Here is a 20,726-nt window from a genome sequence, read left to right as displayed (position 1 = left end):
AGTAAGTACTTTGTTGCACTGATGTGTAAATAAGAAAAGCAGTAAAATATGCAAGCTGAGGTGGGAAGTGGTGGAACTAATGTCATTAGTGACACAACTGACATAATTGTTCTGTATGCTCATACCTCTATGTATTTGCTACTTAGATTTGCACTTAGCTACTAATTCACCTACTAATTCAAAACAGCTTTGTATTGTGCGAAGTGTGATGATCAAGAAAGTAGTTACTGTTGGAGTCTGTCCTGACTCTTCCTTACCATGATATTGTTTTGCTTCAGGCTTTGGCTGCACGTGAAGACATAATCATGACTGTTGCCAAGGTTAGACTCATTCTTGAAAGGGTTCCATTAATCTGGTGTGGTGAGTTATATCCCCTGAGCCTAAAAACATGCACCTCAGGAAGGATGATGAGAAAACCTTTATCTATGTGTGGCATTTGTTTGGCTCCCACAAATATTTCTGCTCCTTATTTTTTTTATCCTCTGGGCCAAACCTGGGGTAAGGACTATCTTGATTTCCTTTGAGACACTTGATAGCTATAAAATGCATGTAACGTAAATAAAGTCTGTTGGCGCTACAGTAGGAAGCTGAACATAATGCTTTGAAATCTTGGGCTACTATCAGTGCAACCTTTCTTCCTTATGCTTGGCCAGCATCCTTGGGAGAGATAGGCCTGATACATGTTCCTGGGAATACTAAGTAAAACTGCACTGCCATCCAACACAGTCCTCAACTGAACATGCCACACTTGAATTTTCAGGATGGTGATATATATGGTTCATCATATAACTAGAATGCTTCTTTCACATCCTAAGAGGAAATTTGGGGTATCTTTTTGCTGCTCAAGTCTAAATTTCTTGTCCAGCTATTTTTTTCTTTTTTCTTTTTCTTTTATTTTAGGGGGAATTTTTCCTATCACTGCTACTGACACTTAGGAAAAAGGACTGCTAGGTTCTGACAGTAAACTTCCAAGCAGGAAAACAGCAGTTGGAAAGGCAGAGGAAGTTGGATAGCAGATGACTTGGGGAGAAAAGTTACCGTAAGCACAGAAATGTCTGTACCCTAAGCACAGACTGCAGAGGTCCTAAGTCTCAGGTGTGGACTATAATATTCCTGCCTTGTAGACACAGAACAAAGCATTTATCCTCCCCAATTATCCTGGGCATTGGCACCCTAGCAGACATAGACTGCTGAAAGGATGGAGATCTGCATTTCTTATGAGCTGCATTTCTTATTTACGCAAAGGGAGTACAGATAGTATGGCTGGTAACCCTTGAATATGTGGGGTGGGTTATGGGTTCCCCCATGCCGCTCACCCAGGCACTCCTAGTGAGCTCCAAGCACTCTAGGCTTCTTCATGACATGTCTCCATTTTGACTCCTGTCGACTCCTGGAGTTCAGTGAGGAGCAGGGGGAGAGAGGAGGCCCTTCCTTTTTCCCACCACAAGGAATCTGCTCCTCACGGAACAGGATGACCCATGCAGCACCTGCGTCAGTGCCTACAGGGATTGTGCAAGACACTGGGAACGTAACGCATGCGTACCCACAAAGGATGAGTGTGGGAGAACTGAATGAACCTTGATGGGCACCAGGACTGTTCAGTGGGAATAGGCGGGTCAAGGCACAGTGGCCTCATGTGCAGGGGTGTGTGTCACAGACCAAGCAACCACATTATTATAGTGCACTGCTACGTACTGGGCTTCAAGGGCAGTCTCCCCTGCAGGTTCTGAAGTGCCTGCAGGTAGAAGAGCGGACTGAATATCTCCTGTTTGAGCTATTCAGATCATTTAGAGTATTTGGGAATGAAATAGTTCACCTTCCAGCTGCCAATTCCACAGGCAGACTATTGGCAAAGTTTGGGGATTTTCCTTCCAGACCATCTTCAGCTCCATGCTAATACTTAAAGCTGGCCATACTTTTTCTCTGATAACCTGCCCCAAGGATTGTGGCACAATATCAGCTGGCACATGGAGGCATCATCATAGCGCTGTGTGTATCATCAGCTGCATCATGAGCCCATCTGTGAATAATTCAGATATAATGTGTCTTGGGTAAATGGCTGCAAGCATCTTCCGTGGGCGGACCCGTAATGAGGTTGCAATGTTTCAGGGGTATGTCATATTTACAGGAGCAGTCGTGACTCTTACCCTAACCAGACTCATTAATGAGGCTGGCAAATAGTTCTGTATGTTTTCTTACACTGTACATTATATCTGCAATGGTTAGGCCCACCTGTTTGCTAAATATAATTTAGTGCTTTGGGAATATAGCAACCTAGCTTTATTAATAGTAAATTTCATTATTGTTTTTTAGGTACTGAGTGTTAAGGAAGTTTAAGTGCTGTGTAGAAGACAATAAAGAGTGCAATTTAAATGCTTGATTCTGACTTAGTCACTAGCTTCTATGGGGCTACTTACAGAAGTTAAGGAGATAGATTTAGTCTCTAAAAAGAGAAGCAATGCAAACCAGATGTACCCCAGATGAGAACAAGCGACTAAGTTTGAGTTAGCATTGCCCTGCAGTTGTCCTTCAAGTGACAGAAAATGTTGGTTTCTAAGCTCAGTTTTACTCTAACCTCTCTGCCCAAGTCTTTCAACCTCTTTCCCTACTTATGGAAAGTACAAAATGTTTGAAAAGTACAATCTTGTGGCATGCAGGATTCTTGAAGATGGATTTGCCATGGCCTCCTCATTCAGAGCAGCCTCCTCGTTGCTGAGGGGGAACATATGTTTGCCCCATAGTCGCGGCTGTGTTCCACGCACCACACACTCTGTGCTTTCTAGCTATTCAGCCTTCAGGTACACAGAGCAGCAATGACTTCAAGAACATTACTACAACAATTTCTCCCTCTTCTTATTTGCCTTTTGTTGCAAGCTTAGTGTTAATCCTCCCTTTAAAATTCGCACACGTATCTGTCACCAAGACCTGCGTGTGAGACCTCTTCATGAGGCGAACAGCAAAGTCACTTAGGGTCCATCTGATACCAACATTTAGTTTACATGTAGGATGGGAAGGGTGCATCAACTCAACAGTGGACTTAAGGTCCAGGGAAGCTACCTCTGCAGCTTAGGAGTGCTTGAGCAGAACCTTCCCTTTAATAGAGAGGCAGCTGCCAAGAACTCTTAATCAAAACCTTCTGTGGAAGTGATTTTGTGTAAGTGAAATTTGTATCGAACACTGACACGGAGAGGACGATTTCTAGGTATTGCTCAAGATGTTCTGCACTGACAACTTGGGGAATTTCTGTCCTGGTACTACAAACTGTGCTGTTTATGTCCAGAATATTGTGTGGCTTGTGCAGAAAGCCTTGCCTGCTGCTCCTGGCATGATGTATGAGACTGCCTTTATTCTGATGCCATCTAAACCTATTATATTAAGCCTAAGAAGTAGGTCTCCTTTTACTGCAGGTTAGCCTTTCTTATATTTATGCTGAAGGAACTTGAATGAGGGCTTGGGCAAACAGGAGGCAAAATACATTTGTGAGAAAGATTCAGATCCACACAATTCGTCACCCTGGACTGTGGCCAAGCAGATTGCAGAACAGGCAAGAATTAAGGATCTTCAATGTCCCTCGTGGTTTCTATGGACTTGAAAATTCTTAGAGCTCGGAGAAGGAAAAATACTTCTAATTTTGTGGAAGAACTTCCTAACCCTGTCCTAGGACCTTTTGATTTCTTTCTCTGGTACTGGGCAAACTGACTATATGTGCGAGGAAGCAAGCACTGGTCAATATCTGGTTTTGTGGTATAACTCTGAGCAGGATGGGACTGAGTACCCAGCTCTAGGGCCCTACACACATGGTTTGTTTTCTTTTTTCTAGTTTGCATATTTGTCCTTTAAAATCACAGCTCAGAGTTCCTTGTGCTGGCTCTTTTGTATTGCACTGCATCCTAATGAGCATAGTCCTGCTCAAAACCGACAAGGAATCCTCCCTCTGTGTTTGGGTTAATTTTAGTTGACTTAATGTTTGGCTTTGTGCTCCTATGAGTGGTGCTGAACTCAGACAAAGCCTGCAGATGAGCACTACGGGCTTCCCGTTGCTATTAGTACAGATAAAAGCCTCCTGGACAATTGAACACCAAGCCAAGAGCACCAAATCCATGATGGATGTTCTGCAGCACAAGGGCAGGAGCACTCTCCATGTGGAGCTTGTGACGAATGATTTGAAGAGTTATTTTTTCAAACTGCAAAAGCAGTTCCAAGGATCTTGCTCTGCCTGTAGGGATCTGTCAGAGCCAGGGAAACAAGAAAGTGCAATGAGCTTCTCAATCCAAGTTATTCATGCTAGCTTGCTACAGGTACATCTGTTGCATAAATCTCTAAGTCCCGAGCACTTTAATGTTTAATACCACAGCTGTGAAGTTCCTGTCTGGATTTGTTAGTGCAGTGCAACTCCTATTGATGTCCCAAACACCTTGCACCTTATGATGATTCTTAAGTTTGATCTTGAAATAGTCACTAAGAAAGGAAAAGTACACAGGCCTCTAAGTTTACAATAGTCAAATAGCTTAAGTTCTTGCTCTGCAGTAATCCTCCAAAATGCAGCTTGAGTACTCTCCTTCCCCCTAGATGTTTAAACTAAAGGAGATACTCTGCATTGCTGCTAAAGCTTAGACCCCATCCGCTTTGCTCCTAGGTCATCTAGGCCAGCTCAGCTGCTCTTCTCTAGGAGGTTGCACTGAAGCAAGTATCATAGGGCTCCATCACCTTTCACTAATTCTCCACATTAATTCCAGCAAACTGGGGGAGTGAAGAGGCAAATGACCCTTTGAAGTGCTCTACAGGTTTACAAGATGAACTTGTGGCCAGGCTCATAGTTATGCATCTTAAATTGCGAGTATTAGTTTTCTGTGATCCCATTGCTTTTGGTTTGTGCTGGAATGGGCATTATTAGAGTCAAATTCACTGTGTTTCAAAATTAATACTTTTCTAAACACAAATATCTTAAGCAGGTATCCACTACTCTTGCATCTGGCAATATTTCCAGGAGCAGAAAATAGCACTTAATAACAATGTAATTCCAGGCTGTTTTTTCAAAAAATATATATGTGTAATTTCATACATTGCAGTTTCCAACAGTGCGATTTGCATTCACGGACAAGGAATGCAGTGACTACAGTTTCAGCCCCTTTTCCTTTCAAGGGGATGGGTTCCAGCTGAGGGCTACAGCTGTGATTACCAGCTGCCATCCCTCAACACTAGAGGCATATGGAGCATAAACTGCATTGGTTTTCATCTTTCCTCAGTCATAGGGATGAAGTAGCTTTGGGTTAAATGTGGATTTACACGTCTTTTTGTTAAAGGGTAATGCCTTATAGTCTACGTAAATAATGTAAATAATGTAAATAACGTAAATAAGAAAAGCAAATAAACAGAAGAAAGGATAGAATTTTAACTGTAATAGACATTTTCCTGCACCAGTTCCACCTACCACATCTTTTAATTTTACTGCTGCATTTTCCAGGTCAGCCCTGTGTTGAAGGGGCCATCAGAATATCTTTATGCATTTATTTAGCAAGAAACCGGGCCTTCTAGATTGTGAAAATATGACCTGAGAGTGTCCATTATTCCACACCAAGCTAAATCCATTTCTGGTTCTGTTGGACCTGTTTCTTTTCTCTATTTACATGTAAATGGAAAAAAAAAAAAAAAAGATTTAATAGAATTATCTTTGGAATTGAGAATCCAGAATTCCCTTTCCCTATGTATGTACCTTTAGCTACTGAGACTCTAAGACTCTAAACTCTGCTTTGGGAGTAGGACTGCATAAGTCTGTGCCTTGTAGGTTCTTTGTAATGCCCATGGGCTTTACAAGGGAAAATATTAGGATTAAGGAAAGTAATAGTTACTGGACTATTCTTTTGGATATTTCCTCAAAAGTACTGTAGCTCCATTTATTGATCTGAGACAATTTATATCAGCTAAATATTTGGCCATGATGGCTTCTTACTGTAAATATCTACTCTACTCTGATGCTTCCATCATCAGAGCATAAGAAATTTAAGTCTGTATTTAAGTGCAAAGCCCCAACAAAGGCTTGTTCTATACATCATTTCTCAGTCTGTAAGAAGTGACTGCCCAAAAGCCAGTCTTAGATCCGCTTTCTGTTTGTTCTCTATAAAGAAGGGCTTAGAAAAAAAAAAGTTATAATTTCTATGTATGATGTAGCACTGTTGAAGAAACACTGATCTTGAAATATCATTCTGTGGTACTTTTCATCTGCTGTTACATACACAGAGAAATCCAAATGTTAAAATAATGAAAACAGAGTAAAGTCAAATGATCAGAGTACTCAGATTATAACTGAATCTTATCAGCTGCAGCTAGGATTTCTTTATTATTTCTAAAGGCTTTATTCAAAAGCGCCATTTTTTTTGTTTTATTGCCTTTTGGTTTGTGCTTCCTCATTTGTGTACGCTTGAGATGTCCGCCTTGAGGAACTACAGAGCATTTATTGCAGTGGAGTGTGCTCTGCTCTACAATCTGTTCTTGTTCGTTTGTGTTTGTTTTAAGAGACACTTTCAGATTTAAAGGTCATCTTAGATGGTCCTTCTCTGTCCTATGTGCCCTTCCATTTGTCAACTGAGCATTTGACAGGCTTGGTTGCCTTGACAAGTGTACAGGGTCTCCAACGTGGTCCTTGTGTTACTACTTGCTTAACTCTCCACTTAAAAGGCGATCATATATGAAAAATTAACTTCTAGAAAATAGGAGGCCACAAATTTGTCAGCCACTTGGCAATAGGACTTTTTTTCTTGAATAAAAAATAAAATTTTAAAATAGAATTAGGCTTTTCTCTTCGTAGCTTTATTAATGCCCCTAATTTCTCAGCATTAAACTTAACCATTTCTGCTCTGAAGCAAAACCAGCATATGCCCTTAATCTCTCATAAGTTTAGTATATGAAAGAGCAGTTCCAAAGGGCAGTTCTGCTGTAAATGCTCTTGATTAGTTTTAATTACACATCCCCTTCTCTCCCCATCCTCAGCTGTTCTTTCCTGTATTTGTTGCTGTGCCACTTTCTCCACTGTGATATTTCAGCTGCTCGTGAGGCTGCTCTTTCACCTTGAAAAGAGAACAGGAAGAGAGGGTAGGTTCTGTTCCTATATGGATTCAGAGGTTTTATTGGAAGGAGGATATGAATGGTGATAGGAGGGTGACAGTGTGTAAATGAGAATGGGTTTGGGATTCAGGCTTTTGGTTGGCAGAATATCAGTGAATGAATGACTCAGTTATGCACAGAATGAGAATTTTTTCTTTACAAGAGAAAAAAATAAATGTGTCTGGCTTAAGAACAATATGACACAAAACTCTTTCCTATTGGTACTGCAGGACACCGTTTATTTAACCTAGAAACTGCTCTGTTAAAGGGGCTCAGAGCACCAGAGTCAAGAAAGAGCCTGGCAGAGCTGTAAATCACAGAATCACGGAATGGCTGAGGTTGGAAGGAACCCCTAGAGATCATCCAGTCCAACCCCCTGCTCCAGCAGGGGCACCCAGAGCACGGGGCACAGGGCGGAATCCAGGCGGGTTTGGAAGATCTCCAGAGAAGGAGACTCCACAGCCTCCCTGGGCAGCCTGTGCCAGGGCTCTGGCACCCTCACAGGGAAGAAGCTCTACCTCACATGGAGATGGAACTGCCTGTGTTAAATGGTACTCTTGGGTTTCTGGTCTGGGAAAACAAAGATTTAGGAGTCGAGTATTGGCTGTTAGTGCAGCGGCGGGGAATGATAAAAATACCAAACAAATGCACTTTGGTTTGTTCATTTGGTTGTTTTGTCTTTCTTTAAGGGGAATTGGGTCTCTGGGGAGCCAAGCTTCTCAGCTACAACTGGATGGGCACAATGATACCTGAGGAGGAAATTCTTTTCCTTTTTATTCATTTTTTATATGAGGCAGCTGAATCAGAAGTATTTGTGATTTCTTCAGAGCCATGAAGTGGTATGTTATTGTGTAGTCAGCAGATTTTATGCATCTTGGGGACAGCTTTAGGGGACAGCTGCAGGAATACATTTCCTCTGCGTTGCTTCAAAAGGCTTTTTGGGGATCTTGTACCAGGAGCTGCCTGGAGTTTCCCCCAACTCAGAGTGATTAAAGTACTTGTGATATTTGGGCTATGCACTGTTTGTCTTTGTCCTGTAGGTCTCCACAGCCAACATTAGACTTTTATCCTTGCAGGATTTGTCAGAGAGCAAGTAACTGGTGGTCAACCAAGAGGCCTCTTTAAGAAGACATTCATATTCTTTTTTACCCTTGTATTTTCAGTTTTCTATGGGACAGGCAGTTCCTGAAGTGTTGACATTACGGGTCAGCTTTCACAGCTTACAATAGACAGTTTATATGAGGAAAATGGTATGCTTGCACCTGACAGCAGGTAAATGTCCCATGTTTATCAAACTTTCCTCTTGGAAAAGCCTCTTTTCCGGGATGACAGGGACAGAACCGCAGCACGTGCTGGAGAAAAGTCTGCTTGCTGGTGTGAGAGCAACACAGCAAGGTGCTTACTGTCTGCAGAGACTGAAAAGGCAGGAAAAAGCCATGTTCAGGATAGGCAGAAGCACAAGCGTCAGCAGGATGATAATTCTGGCACCACATGCCCAGGCAGTGTCGCTGTCTCTTCTGTGGTTTGTATGATTAAGAGAAGCAGCTCATGACTCCCCGGCGGCGCTGCAGCTTGTGCAGCTCCCGGAGGTGACGAGGAATGAGCCTAGCTGAGCTCTTACAACACCTCTGTAAGCCTGGAGATGCCTTGGGCAGAGCCAAGAGCCTAGAAAAACACGCTGCTCCTGGTGTCTTCCTTTCCACCCTGTCCCACTTCTAATCTTGCTCCGTCCTTCACCCCAACGACCAAACGGCATAGACTGGCACAAATCCTGTTCAACGTGGTGACAGCCAAACAGGACCAGATTTTGGTACTTCCAGCTGCTGCCCTACTCTTTGAAGTCCAGGATTTGTGTACTAGGAAAACGGAAGAGCAGAACCAGAGCTGTCATCTTGGCATTCATAAACAGGCTGAAAAAAATGTAAACAGATGCAAATGCTAAAGGGTGCAACTGGGTGTATGTAAGTGTTTGTGTATTCAAAGCATTTTGAATACAGCCAAAGCTGTGCAGAATTTCATGCAGATTTTATACACATATTTGAATGTTCAGAAGAAATTAATTTGTGACTAACATCTTAGCTTACAAACTATGGTGCAATGAAAGACATATAATTGTATTTCACTACTTAAGCTGTTCTTCTGTAGCTACACATGTCATGTTTTTGATGGTACAATTTTTTTGATGGTACATTCAGGTGCAAAAAAACACAATGGAAGCCTTCTATGTGTAAAGAGACATCAAAAAGTGTGCTTTAATTATGCAGGAAAGACGGGTCACACTGATAGTAAACTAAAAATGCTTGTGCAAAGCAAGATTTTTCAGAACTAGCTGAACTTTGAATGAACTCCAAATAACTTATGTTGGAAATAACTCCCTCATGATAAGCTTCTAGCTCTGCTTGGCAACTTGAATGCAGAATGAAGATGAAAGCTATTGAGTGGTTTGAGTTTTGTTTTCTGAATATGCATATGTTGATGTCAGCAACAAAGGAGATTTAAAAGGGTCATCTAAAGATAAGATTGTTTATCCCAGGTACCTGTCCTTTTTCTCCTCCACCTAGTCTCCCAGTTAAGCTTCCCTTGTGCTCTTGAGTGGCTAGGGAAAAAAAGGAGTGCTGTTTCTTCAACTAAATCCAAAATTAGCTCACCCTTTTTCACACAGCATCCAGAAAAGAGGCAGGAAATTTTCTTATTCAGACCTTAACTTCTGGGAAATTAAACTTTATTCTGTGCCTTTAAAAATGAGTGAAGCAAAACATATCTTTTTCTAGGTTGAACAAAGCCATGCTGCGATATTTAGTTAGCCAGGATAGTCCTTGTATTTAATCCTCTTTTTGGAATAGTATCATTCACTTCATTTGACAAGTCAGGACCAGATCTATCACTGGGATTAAGTTGAAGTGAGGAGTTTCTCTGGATATACCAAGTAGGAATTGAGACCAGAGTATGGAGATTTCACAATGTAAGTGATAAATCACTTCATTGCCCTAATTCCCTTTATTAAGGCAACTCTCAGCAGCTGGGAAGGAAGGAGGGAATGGTACAGTGGCCTAAATTGTTTCAATTTTAACTGTTTTGAGTTACATATAAAACAGCACTTTTTTGTTGCTTCTCATACCTTGAATCCTCTCACAGGTACTTAGAGATCATGGAACCTCTTCCCTCCCTTTCCCCGCCACTAACTGATCCCAGCTTACCAAGGGAGTCCCCCTCAGTGTTCCTCAGGCCACTTGCATCCAGATGTACATAGGAACATCTACTCACCCGAGACGAACAGAGAGCACATTTGGAGGAGAAGGGGACCACGCCAAAAAAACTGCTCCCCCTTTTTCCATCATAGCAGAAACAGAGGAAGCCCCTGAGCTTTCGGAGAGACTAGAGGCACTTGGAGAGCTGATTCCTTGGAGCAGGGAGGCGGTCAGAGGCGGTGAAGGTCACTTGTTTCCCATGCCAGCCACAGCTGCCTGTTCTGCTAGCCAAGCTCAGCTGCCACCGGCCTCTGCCTTTGCCCTTGCAGGGCCCAAGGGAGGCGAGGAGTGACTCACAGCACGACAGCACCGAGTCACAGCTCGAGGTCAGTGTGAACATGCAGCACGGGAAGGGCCCGCTGTCCCCAGCCCTGCCACATTGACCCCTTGCCTGAGGTGACCTTATGCTGCAGACTGCGCCAAGTTGCGTCTCGCTCCTGCCAAGGGAAGACCAGCTTTCCTGCTTGCCTAATTTGCTGGCTATTCCAGCTTTCTGAACCAGCAAACTGTTTAATTTTTGCTCGTAGCTGATTTTAGCTAAGCAAGCTGGCCAGTGTTTCAAGAGCGGATGCTGCGCTGAAGCAAAAATCTATCAGAGCATCAGCACGATATGAGCACTGGCACTGCACGGCTAGGAAATCTGCTTTCCTCGTGAGGAATTTAGCCAAAACTATGCTTGATAAAGGAGGTGCTCAGAATTTGTCATTAGAGAAATGGATCAAAGTAATAGCTGTACTATAAAAGTATGGTTTGCTTTAGGCTGTTCACTTAATGCTATGAGCCTTGCAAGATGAATTAAGGGTTGAAATGACTGACTTAGTAGAAGTCAATAGAAGTAGAAAAACAATCAGAATTTTTATGCAAATTTTAAAAAATCAATAGTGGTTAGCACTGACCTATAAAACTATTTCTTAAATTAATTCCCTCTCAACAGTCATACAGTTCTGTATGGGTATGTGATTTAGTTACGAAATGATTTGGGTAACTTAGGAAATGAGATATTGCTGTTACAGCAGATGTATGTTTGTAAGTTCCATAATTTGGCTAGCTTTGGTCTCAAGAATGTTCTAAATATTTTAACCTCTTCCTGCAGAGGCCGATAGAAGTTGGCTACTTAAGAGATCTGACCATCTTTTAGCTGTCATCTTATGTGCTCTTAAATCTCTTTAACTTGTTCTGCTGTGTTACATATAAGAGTGTGGCACAATAGTGAGAGAAATGGCAAGTCTTGACAAGTGCTCACTTTCTTAAGATGGACTCCTGCATTTTATCAGGTGAAACCTAGACCTTGAGCTTCCAAAAACCAAAATCATGTGAAACTTAGATCTTCCAAAGAGTTATGCTGTTCTTTAAAGGATGTACTCCAGGGTGTCTGGTCGAAGGAAAGACTTTCTCCGAGTCCAGGTGTTCCTGTAAGACTGGAGCTTCTGCATGGTTACTATCTGGAGGCAAAAAGCCTTTTTAGTACAACCATTTCAATACGGGTAAGATCTTGTATTGGCTTGAGCACAATAGGATCCTAATCATCTATTGGGATTGTTGGGCAGCTCCCTGGCATTGTGAATTTGGAAGACAAAACTGGCACAATTGCCTATAATGTACGTGTGTCTTCTCTGCTCTCGCAGTCTTGCCCACCTCTCCTCCTCACTGAGTGGTGGGAGGTTGGTTGGTTGGTTGGTTTTTGTTTCCTTTAAATCCTGTTATTTTGGGAGCAGGGGCTGTACCACACAGGGCAGCACGCTTGAGACCCTACCACGACTGCCTGCAGTCTGCAGACTGCTCTCCAGCAGCCACACCAAACCAGTAGCATGTTGCCTTTAGCTTATTCACTGCCTTCCCATTTTATGGGCGTAAAAGAACATTTTGTCCTCCTGGCACAAATTTTCCTCCTTGAAAAGTACCAGGGAAGTGACAGGGAGGGTCACTGGAGAAGTAAAGGTGTTCTCAGGCAGAACATTTTGCTGATTTCTAATGCTAAGTGCAAGTTTTCCAGCTTGAAATGGGAATGCATTGATTTGCAGCAACTGACTACCTGGCATCTGTTTGTAAATGTGAATACCAACTGTAATTCAGAGAGCTGTACTTCATAGTGGCACTTACACGACTGGTCATACTGGAAGTCTTGTGTAATATTCTTACTGATTGTGAACTTCCATAGGATTCTGTATCAAGCTGCGAGCTAGAGAGTCTCACTCTGTGCCGTATATGCATCGTTTGCTATTTACACAGCTAAACAAGTAGATCTCATCTTGTGTCGGCTAGATCGAGCTGAAAAGGGAATTAGACCTCCAAAAGGAAATAGGACTTGTTTTATCACAGAATGGCTGAGGTTGGAAGGGACCTTTGGAGAGCAGCCAGTCCAACGGCCCTGCTCAAGCAGGGACAGCCAGAGCACGTGGCACAGGGTGCCACGCAGGTTTTGAGTATCCCCAGAGAAGGAGACTCCACAACCTCTCTGGACAACTTGTGCCGGTGCTCATAGCAAAGTTTTTCCTCAAATTCAGGTGGAAATTCCTGTGTTTCAGTTTGTGGCCTCTTGTCCTGTTGCTGGCCACCACTGAAAGGTGCCTGGCCCCATCCTCTTGACCCCTGCCCATAAGATATTTGTCCCTTCAATAGCTACCTGGAAATGCTCGATGCCCTGCGATGAAATTTACAGCTGTGAGTTAAGGCCACGTCTGAATTTCCTACACAGCACTTGGGAAGAGTTAGGTATCCTTCAAAATGGGATTCACGATAATCAGGGCATTGCACAATTCGCTGCTTAAAATAACAAATAGGAGACTGCTAGGAGGACGGATGTTTACTTTAAGCCAGTGTGATGCGTAGCTTAGATGCCTTCCTTGCTGACCCTGAATAACATCCTTCCTCCATAAACAACAAGAAAAAGCCCTTAATTCTTGTGTCCACACTGAGCCCATGGCCGCAGGCTGCTCAGCAGCACTACTGCTTTACCTGAGAAACAACCCAGAAGAGAAATAGTGATTTTTTTCATCCGAATAGTTTCTGCAGCTCATGGTTGGTGAAAGAATGGTAGAGGGCAGACAGTGATTGTTCGGGCTGTCTTTGCTAGGAATTTTTGCTTTGAAAGAATAAAGCCCTCAGAACAACCTTGGACAACCTTCTGTGGTGCTTGCAAAGCCTCTGCTCCTGTTCTGCTGACATGATACAGCTCTGTCGGGCACCCTGTCGTTTGTCTTAGGTATCAGTTAGATTCATCTGCCTGGTACCGTGTCCTTTCATTCTTCTCTAACCAGAAGGAAAAAAATCCTAAAACTTGATATCTGCTATTTAAATAATAGTAGGATCCAGAAGTACCATCGTAAAAGTGTATATTTATGCACAGTGCATAAGTTTATATTTTGCCAACATACTCTGCTGACAGCATCTTCACCTGTGAGCAGCTCTGCAGTCGTCTAAAATTTCCTAAAATATTAGGGGCTTAGAGGGGACTGTTGCACGCTGTTGCACGCTAAGCAGGTTGCTGGTTACTCTCCATATAAGCAGTAATTTTCCAGGATCCAGTGTTTCTGTATCCACAATTTCTCTGCAGAATGGAAACCTCTCGAAGTAGATGAAAATTATAATTTTCAGAAGTATTTCCTTAGTTGATTAATGACTGTACTGCAATGCAAGATTCAAAATGCACCGTAAGTTTTAGAAAGCTTGCCACCTGAGAAATATTTCATTATCTACATATCTATCGGATGGAAAACAGGTGCTTTTATATCCTATTACAAACTTGCATCCTGCAAGATAAGATTTGGAAATTATTACCTCTAATTGCTAACTGAGTTCCTACTATTTTCAGTTAGCTATAGACCATTTTCTTTGTTTTCTGCCTTAATGAATTCCAAGACATTGGAAAAAAAATCTTGAGTTGCAAGGGGTCTTTTGCAATAAACTATTGCCACATAATTTATCAGGCCACCGAGTTGTGAAACAAAAATGCCATGAAAGCATAGCGTGCATAAAAATGGATCATGTTCACGTGAAGTAATTTAAGCCATTTGTTCTATGCAATAATTTTGAAATTATGAAGAGTAAAGGCAGCAACTGTGATATGAGGGCTGGCAAGCAAAGTAACTCTCAAGATTTATTTACCTGAGAGTGAAAAACCCACAAGTGACCATCTAAAAATTCAAGGTATGAAAATGTATTGTTTTTTCCTACCAGAACCAGATAAGCTGGTTTTCACCCACCTTGAAGAATGACAGCAGAAGTGCTGGAGGATTTTACATCTGTTTTGTATTTCTTTACCATAAGAGGAGTAACTGTATGCATCTGCCTATAGGTAGCTGCTGATTATTGGTGAGCAGGTTTCAGTGGGCAGGTTATACGTGCTGTGGGTTGAGGAGGCCCTTGCTCCCTAGGAGCACAGTTATTCAGAAGGCCTGATGTGTAACATCCACCCTCCTCTCTGCTGCTGTCATTGAAAACTGCTTCTTCACAGGCTTGGTTACAAAAGTCTGTCAAAGGTGAATGTGCTGAGTAAGTTTTATAGGTTGGTTAACATATATTTTGTATTAGCTCTTTTTTTTTAAGTTCAGATTACCACAGCTCTCCTCCCATATCACTCTCAGTCGCTGAGGGCTGGCAGCAGAACTGACGTTTCAGTAGCTGCTTTCTGGAGTATGGGATATTCTTAGATTTGAGGAACTGCTACGTATTTGGAGATACAGCACTAGTTACAAAATAGTTTATGCAATAGCAGCCAGAGGAACCAAAGGAAGTGCTTCCTATATAGCTTCTAAAATTAAATCCTCCTCTTTCTGAAAACATTCAGCACAAAACAGGTGGTAAAGAGATGTTCAAAATGTATGCAATCCCTGTGCTTGAGTGCATGGAGAAAGAGGGGTTTGCCTTTACAGCTTTGGATCCTAACAAATGGCTGGTGGGTGGTTTTATTTATTTATTTATCTATTAAGACAAGACTTTTTTTTTTTAACTTCTTAAAGAGATTATGGCAGATGCCCAGAAAAAAAAATGCAAAGACTGCATTACCTGTGTGCTTTTATGTTTTGTATTGCTCCAAACTTATCCAAATCATTATAATTGATTTCCTTTTGCCAAAATGCGCCCACAGTCACAACTAAAACTAAAGGGAGAACAGTTCTCTTAATTTAGTTCAAAGCAATTGTTATGTTTATGCTGTGAAGTCTAGAAACTGCACAAAAATGACTTGGAAACTATCGGCCTTTACCGTATTAGCTCTATAGAAACCATTTTTGAGATCATCCTCTTGTACTTCTACTGTTTCTTTAACCCTTAGCATAAGCTCTCAGGAATGTAAGCACCAAAATACTGACCTAAACATATCTTCCTCAAAGGCTGACAGGATCAGGCCTAAGGGCAAAGCAGGTCACCATCTTTCATTAGAAATGACCTACTTTGCATCTCCTGCCAATGAAACCTGAGAGAAGTTAACTTGAGACCACTGCAAGTTTAATGGGTCATAGTATGACATGTGATGAGGAAAAACATTCTCACATAGACTGTCTGTGTCACTGGGTAATGCCACTGCAAGGCAGGAATGGAATAAGAACAACCTTTGAGCCACTTACAGCTTCACTGCAAAGGTCACTATAGAGTGTAGTGAGGCCATTTGAACTGGAGCTCACAGCACCTGGCAATCTGACGGAGAAATTCCAAGAACTCATTTTGGCCAGGATTTAGATATTCCTTTAGATATTCCAGTTTAGATATTCCTTCTCTGCCTGTGCTCCTTGGAAGCCTCCTGGCAGATGTAGGTGAAGAGAGGACAGCGCAATGTGCATGCAGAGCACTGCTGTGAGCAGTGGAAGGAGCTCCTTGTCCAGCTCATGACTTGCACCTACCTCTCTCTGTAACCCAGTACTTCTGCTTCCCTGCCCTGTGATTCCTTGTGCATGTTGAATAGTCAGGACTTTGGTCTTTTGGTGATGACTCTAGTAAGACTTCCTCTAGTGTGTGCTGAAGTAGCACAGGATAACTATGAAAGACACAATATTCATTTCTCTTTCTGGTTATAGTTAAAAATGGCATCTTTAGAGGTACATACATGGAGGCCTCTGGATAACTAAGACACTATATGTTTTCTCCACTTATTCCAGTAATTGGCTGTCCATATATAGAAATGAGGGGTGAACCTACAATGTGTCACATAAGACAATTCAACAAGCATGCAACCCATACCTTGCTTTTGTTATCTGGATCCTTTTAGGAACAGGAAAATGAGACATGAGACAGAGTTGGGTTGTTCACTAAAGGTACCTAAATTGTGTCAACTTCGTGTTTCTTCAAAAAGTTTTCACAATATGGTGTTCCTAGGAACAAACCTGGGATGACTTTCAGTTTTATTTATTTATTTTTTAATTTGTGGGTAGATCAGCAGTTGAAGAAAAACAACTCAATCACCCTTGCCTCTCTCATACTTGCAAGTCGAGGTAATTTTGTGTACTCCAGGAGTCCTAGAGTAATTTGCCTTTTGGAGAAGTGCTAAGCTATTGATATGATCTAGGACTCATGAAGTTAGGTTTCTCTTCCCAACTTTGAAAATACTCTTGCTGGGTGATACCAGGCAGACTTTACTACTGGATCACTTTCACCTTCACATGAAAAAGGGCATCACAATATGCTGTGTCCTTGGAAAATGCTTGGGTAAAAAGTGCTATGTGAAAGGTCAATAATTATTAGTGAGTTCCTCAGAGTCAACGTGCAGAAAATGTTTGCTGTTTCCGAGCAGGCCTTACCACATGCTTCTTTGAGCCCACATCCTTCCCTCTCTGGAGAGCTGGTCTCATTGTATCTTCAGAGTTGGCCAAGATCTCGGACTTAATCATTTGTTGCTTCTTCAGTATTGCTCCTATTTTTAATCTATTGTATGTGGTTCCTTTTCCTATCAATTATATACCTTCATTAACCTTACTGCTTAAAACATACCTTTCTTCTAAGGGTTTGCCTTGACAGTTTCCTTGTTCTTTCATAATAACAGTTTTGATTTAATTGCTATCTTAGGAAAATAACACATACCCTAACTAACAGGGAAGCTAAATGGAAGGATTAAGGGAGAAGCTTTTAGTGGCTAAATGATGGGCAGTTGGCACACCTATATGTTCCAGACAGTGGGTTGGGTTTACAGACCATTGTAAGAGACAGAACATCTGTTTACAGGCCATTTTAAGAAGCACTTAGATTTCCTAATAGGTTTTACCACAGTCAAACTATGCTTCATTTCCATTAGCTGGCCTTGGAGGTCAGCATTTCGTTTCCCTGTACATTCTGAGAAATGATTCTGCAATGCAGGTTGCAGCACTACATAGGTAGTGATCCGTGAGATGATCTTGTAGTTGTGTATTGTATAACTGCAGGGGGGCTGCTATGGTGAGATTGTATCAGCTAACTCCGGTGGCTCTTTTTTTAGAGCTAGCTCAGTGATCTTTGCTCTAAACAGCTATTTACCATGCAGATGAATCTTCAGTTGGAATTAAGCACATAAACATAAAAACGTGAACTAAATAAAAGGAAGGGATTAGAACAAATTTGAGGGGAAGGGTAATTCTCTCCATAGGCCTGGAGAGAAAAGAAAGCCGAGATAGATGGTAATTAGCCAGAGGTATAGTGTGTCCAACTAATCTACCTTTTTGATGAGGCAGCTGATTCGCAGGCGGGGGAAATGGGATCCATCCTGTGTCGGGGCCTCAGCTGATGCTCTGCCTGAGACGCTTACTTGCTCAGCTAGGGAAGACAGAGGGGGATGTGCTCTAGGAAACAGATCTGCTACGAAGCAGCTTAGCGGGACACGAAGCAGAACTGAGAAAGCAGCAGGAATCAAGCAGGAATGGAAGTGCAGTGCTGGGATCTGGTCTGGTGTTGTGCACTGGAGATGATAATATCTTTTTAGAAAACTCAGATGAAATGTGGAAGAACCTGTTTCTCCTGAGTCATCAGAATTAGTGATTCAGCTTCCCCAGTAACGATAGTAAAGGTTGTGTTTGGCTCTGGTGAGACCTTTTTTGAAGGGCTGGTTACAGTGCTGATCAGGGAGCGCTTGTAACATCTTCCCTGGTGGAGGAAACTGAAGAGCCCAACTAGGTGAGTATTGTGGGATGAGGTAATACGGCTGACAGCTCCCCAGGCGCCGAACCAAGGAGCTAGTAAAGTTAAAGGACAAAGTTAGTACAGGGGCAGATGGATATAAACTGGCTAGATATAAATTTAAGAGTAAAAATGAAAAGATCTTTTTTTTTTTTTTTTTTTTTTCTATTTAGAATCAGGAACAGCTTTCCAGGGATGATTCAGGGATAAAAATTGTGTAAATCAGTTTATCAGATTTAAACCACCCCCGATGTGCTGCTATTTAACTATCTCTCCCTGAAATTTCCACAGATGTTCAGAACTGCCCCTCTCTGAGTGTCTCAATGCCGCTTTCCCAAGAGCCCAGGTTAAGAAATGGCTCCACTTGTGCTCCAAGGGCAGAGTGTGAGAGGCCACAACATGGGCAGAATGGGCAGAACTGGCCTCTTCCTTTGAAGGCAATGGAAAGAAGGTAGTTGCCACACTCATCTTTTTAATGAAACAGGTTTCATCCACAATTGTGGGATGTGACTTCATCTCTATTCTCAGCTTCCGCCTTCCCTGTCAACTAGAAAGGGTTTCGCTTCCCACTTCCACAATTTGCAAGCCTAAATGTTGGGCAGAATTGGGATTAGGACACTTTGCTGATGAAACGGTGAAACTAGGAATGAACATAAATGCTTGGCACAGCAACCAAGGCACAGCAGGAAGGGTGGCTAGAGAGCTAAGTTGCCAAAGGGGAAATCTAACACATGGCCCTATGCTTGCAGGGGTTGAGGAACCTGGAGTCTCTCATGATGCTTTGTGTTTCATCTCAAGATTGTCTGAAATCTTCCTGGGTAAAACTAGGGATCGCTCAGTGGGTGCAAGCCCATTCCACCTGAAGGAGAACTTGAATCGTGCTCCCTCTTCCTGGGAGTGTGCTCTGTGCTAATAGAAATTGCACAACACAACCTCCCCCAGCTGTATTTTCTTCATATGAGCTCCTCTCGAACAACATGGAAATGCTGCTGAATTCCACTGCTGGGATATAAGAACGGATGCAAGGAGCTGAGGAGGGTTTCCGTGGTCATGGCAGTTAAACCCTATGGGCTTTCGGGTGTGCTGTCCCACCGTGTCCCCAGAGTCCAGCTCTGGGTGGCTCTCTGCTGGGCGAGCTGGTTGTTGTGGATTCCTGCCTGGGGTGCTCCCCTCTCCAGTGTATTTGTACAGACAGAGATTTGGAAAGTGCCCGGGGACCTAAAGATGCTGTTACATGACCTCCAAAAGTTGGTCAGTTACTGGCTCCCAATTCTGCTGCACTAGTCGGAAGGTTTGTTACTGAATACGTTTCCTCTTCTAAGCACCCTAGTGTGGCGACCCCTCTTCTTACGAAGTTTATTACAGGATTACCGCTGAAACGGTGCTTGCTCCTAAAGCAGGTCAGGGAGTCACGAGCGATTATATAAACCGCGTGCAACGTGCTCCTGAGCCCCGCGTAAGCGGGATCACGCTAACTCCGCCCTCGCCGTTCCCACTTTTCCCAGCATCCCGGCCCCGCTACAGCCGTTGCTGCCGTTAGGACGGGAGGACGCGCTTGGCCGTTCGCGCAACCCCCCGAGCCGTTAACGAGCGCCCGCCCCGCGGCTCCCCTACATTTGCATCTCCTCCTTCGATTGGCCGAGGCGCTTTGTGCCGTCACAAAGCGCGGGAGGGGCGTGGCCAGCGGCGGCGTGGGATTGGTCAGTTCGCAGCCTCCGGAGGGGCTGGGCGTGAGCGGCATGTAAGCGGCCGCACGGAGCGCGCCGCTCTCGCGACGTCCTCCCGCGCTCGGACGGGCGGCAGCAGCGCGCGGAGTGCCACCTGCGGCGGCTCCGCTCGGCCCTCCCGCAGCTTCCTCCCCCGGCCCGGCCCGCCCCACCGGCGAAGATGCTGGACCGCGAGCGCGGCTGGAGCGTCTCGTTCGCCGGCTGCGGCTTCCTGGGCGTCTACCACATCGGCGCGGCCACCTGCCTGCAGCAGCACGCGCCGCACATCATCCGCGACGCGCGGCACATCTACGGCGCCTCCGCGGGCGCGCTGGCCGGCGCCGTGCTCGTCGGCGGCGGATCGCTGGGTGAGCGGCCTCGCCCTCCTCCTCCCCCTCGGGCGGCGGCGGGGAGCCGTGGGCGGCGGGGGGAGGGTGGCTGCCGCGGGAGGCGAATGCGGCGGGCGGCGGTTGCGGCGGTTGCTGCTGCGTGAGGCGAATGCGGGGGGCGGCGGTTGCGGCGGTTGCTGCTGCGGGAGGCGAGCGCGGGGGGCGGCGGTTGCGGCGGTTGCTGCTGCGGGAGGCGAGCGCGGGGG

At 43.8% G+C, this 20,726-nt stretch overlaps 1 protein-coding gene across 1 annotated transcript in view; it reads left to right on the top strand.

The window, feature by feature from the left end:
• Nucleotides 1–20,312: 20,312 nt before the first annotated feature.
• The window catches only part of LOC112956866 (patatin-like phospholipase domain-containing protein 2), a 19,787-nt gene continuing 19,373 nt past the window's right edge, over nt 20,313–20,726 (top strand). Inside the window, exon 1 of the mRNA XM_026050337.1 lies at nt 20,313–20,499. Coding sequence (XP_025906122.1) covers nt 20,313–20,499 — 187 coding nt within the window. The remainder of the gene's footprint in view (nt 20,500–20,726) is intronic.

Source organism: Nothoprocta perdicaria, unplaced genomic scaffold (assembly GCF_003342845.1).
Source record: "Nothoprocta perdicaria isolate Ctin4 unplaced genomic scaffold, notPer1 scaffold_68, whole genome shotgun sequence".
In the NCBI taxonomy this organism is placed as follows: Eukaryota; Metazoa; Chordata; class Aves; order Tinamiformes; family Tinamidae; genus Nothoprocta; species Nothoprocta perdicaria.
The sequence above is the reverse complement of the archived record's forward strand: the minus strand, read 5'-3'. Positions and strand labels throughout refer to the sequence as shown.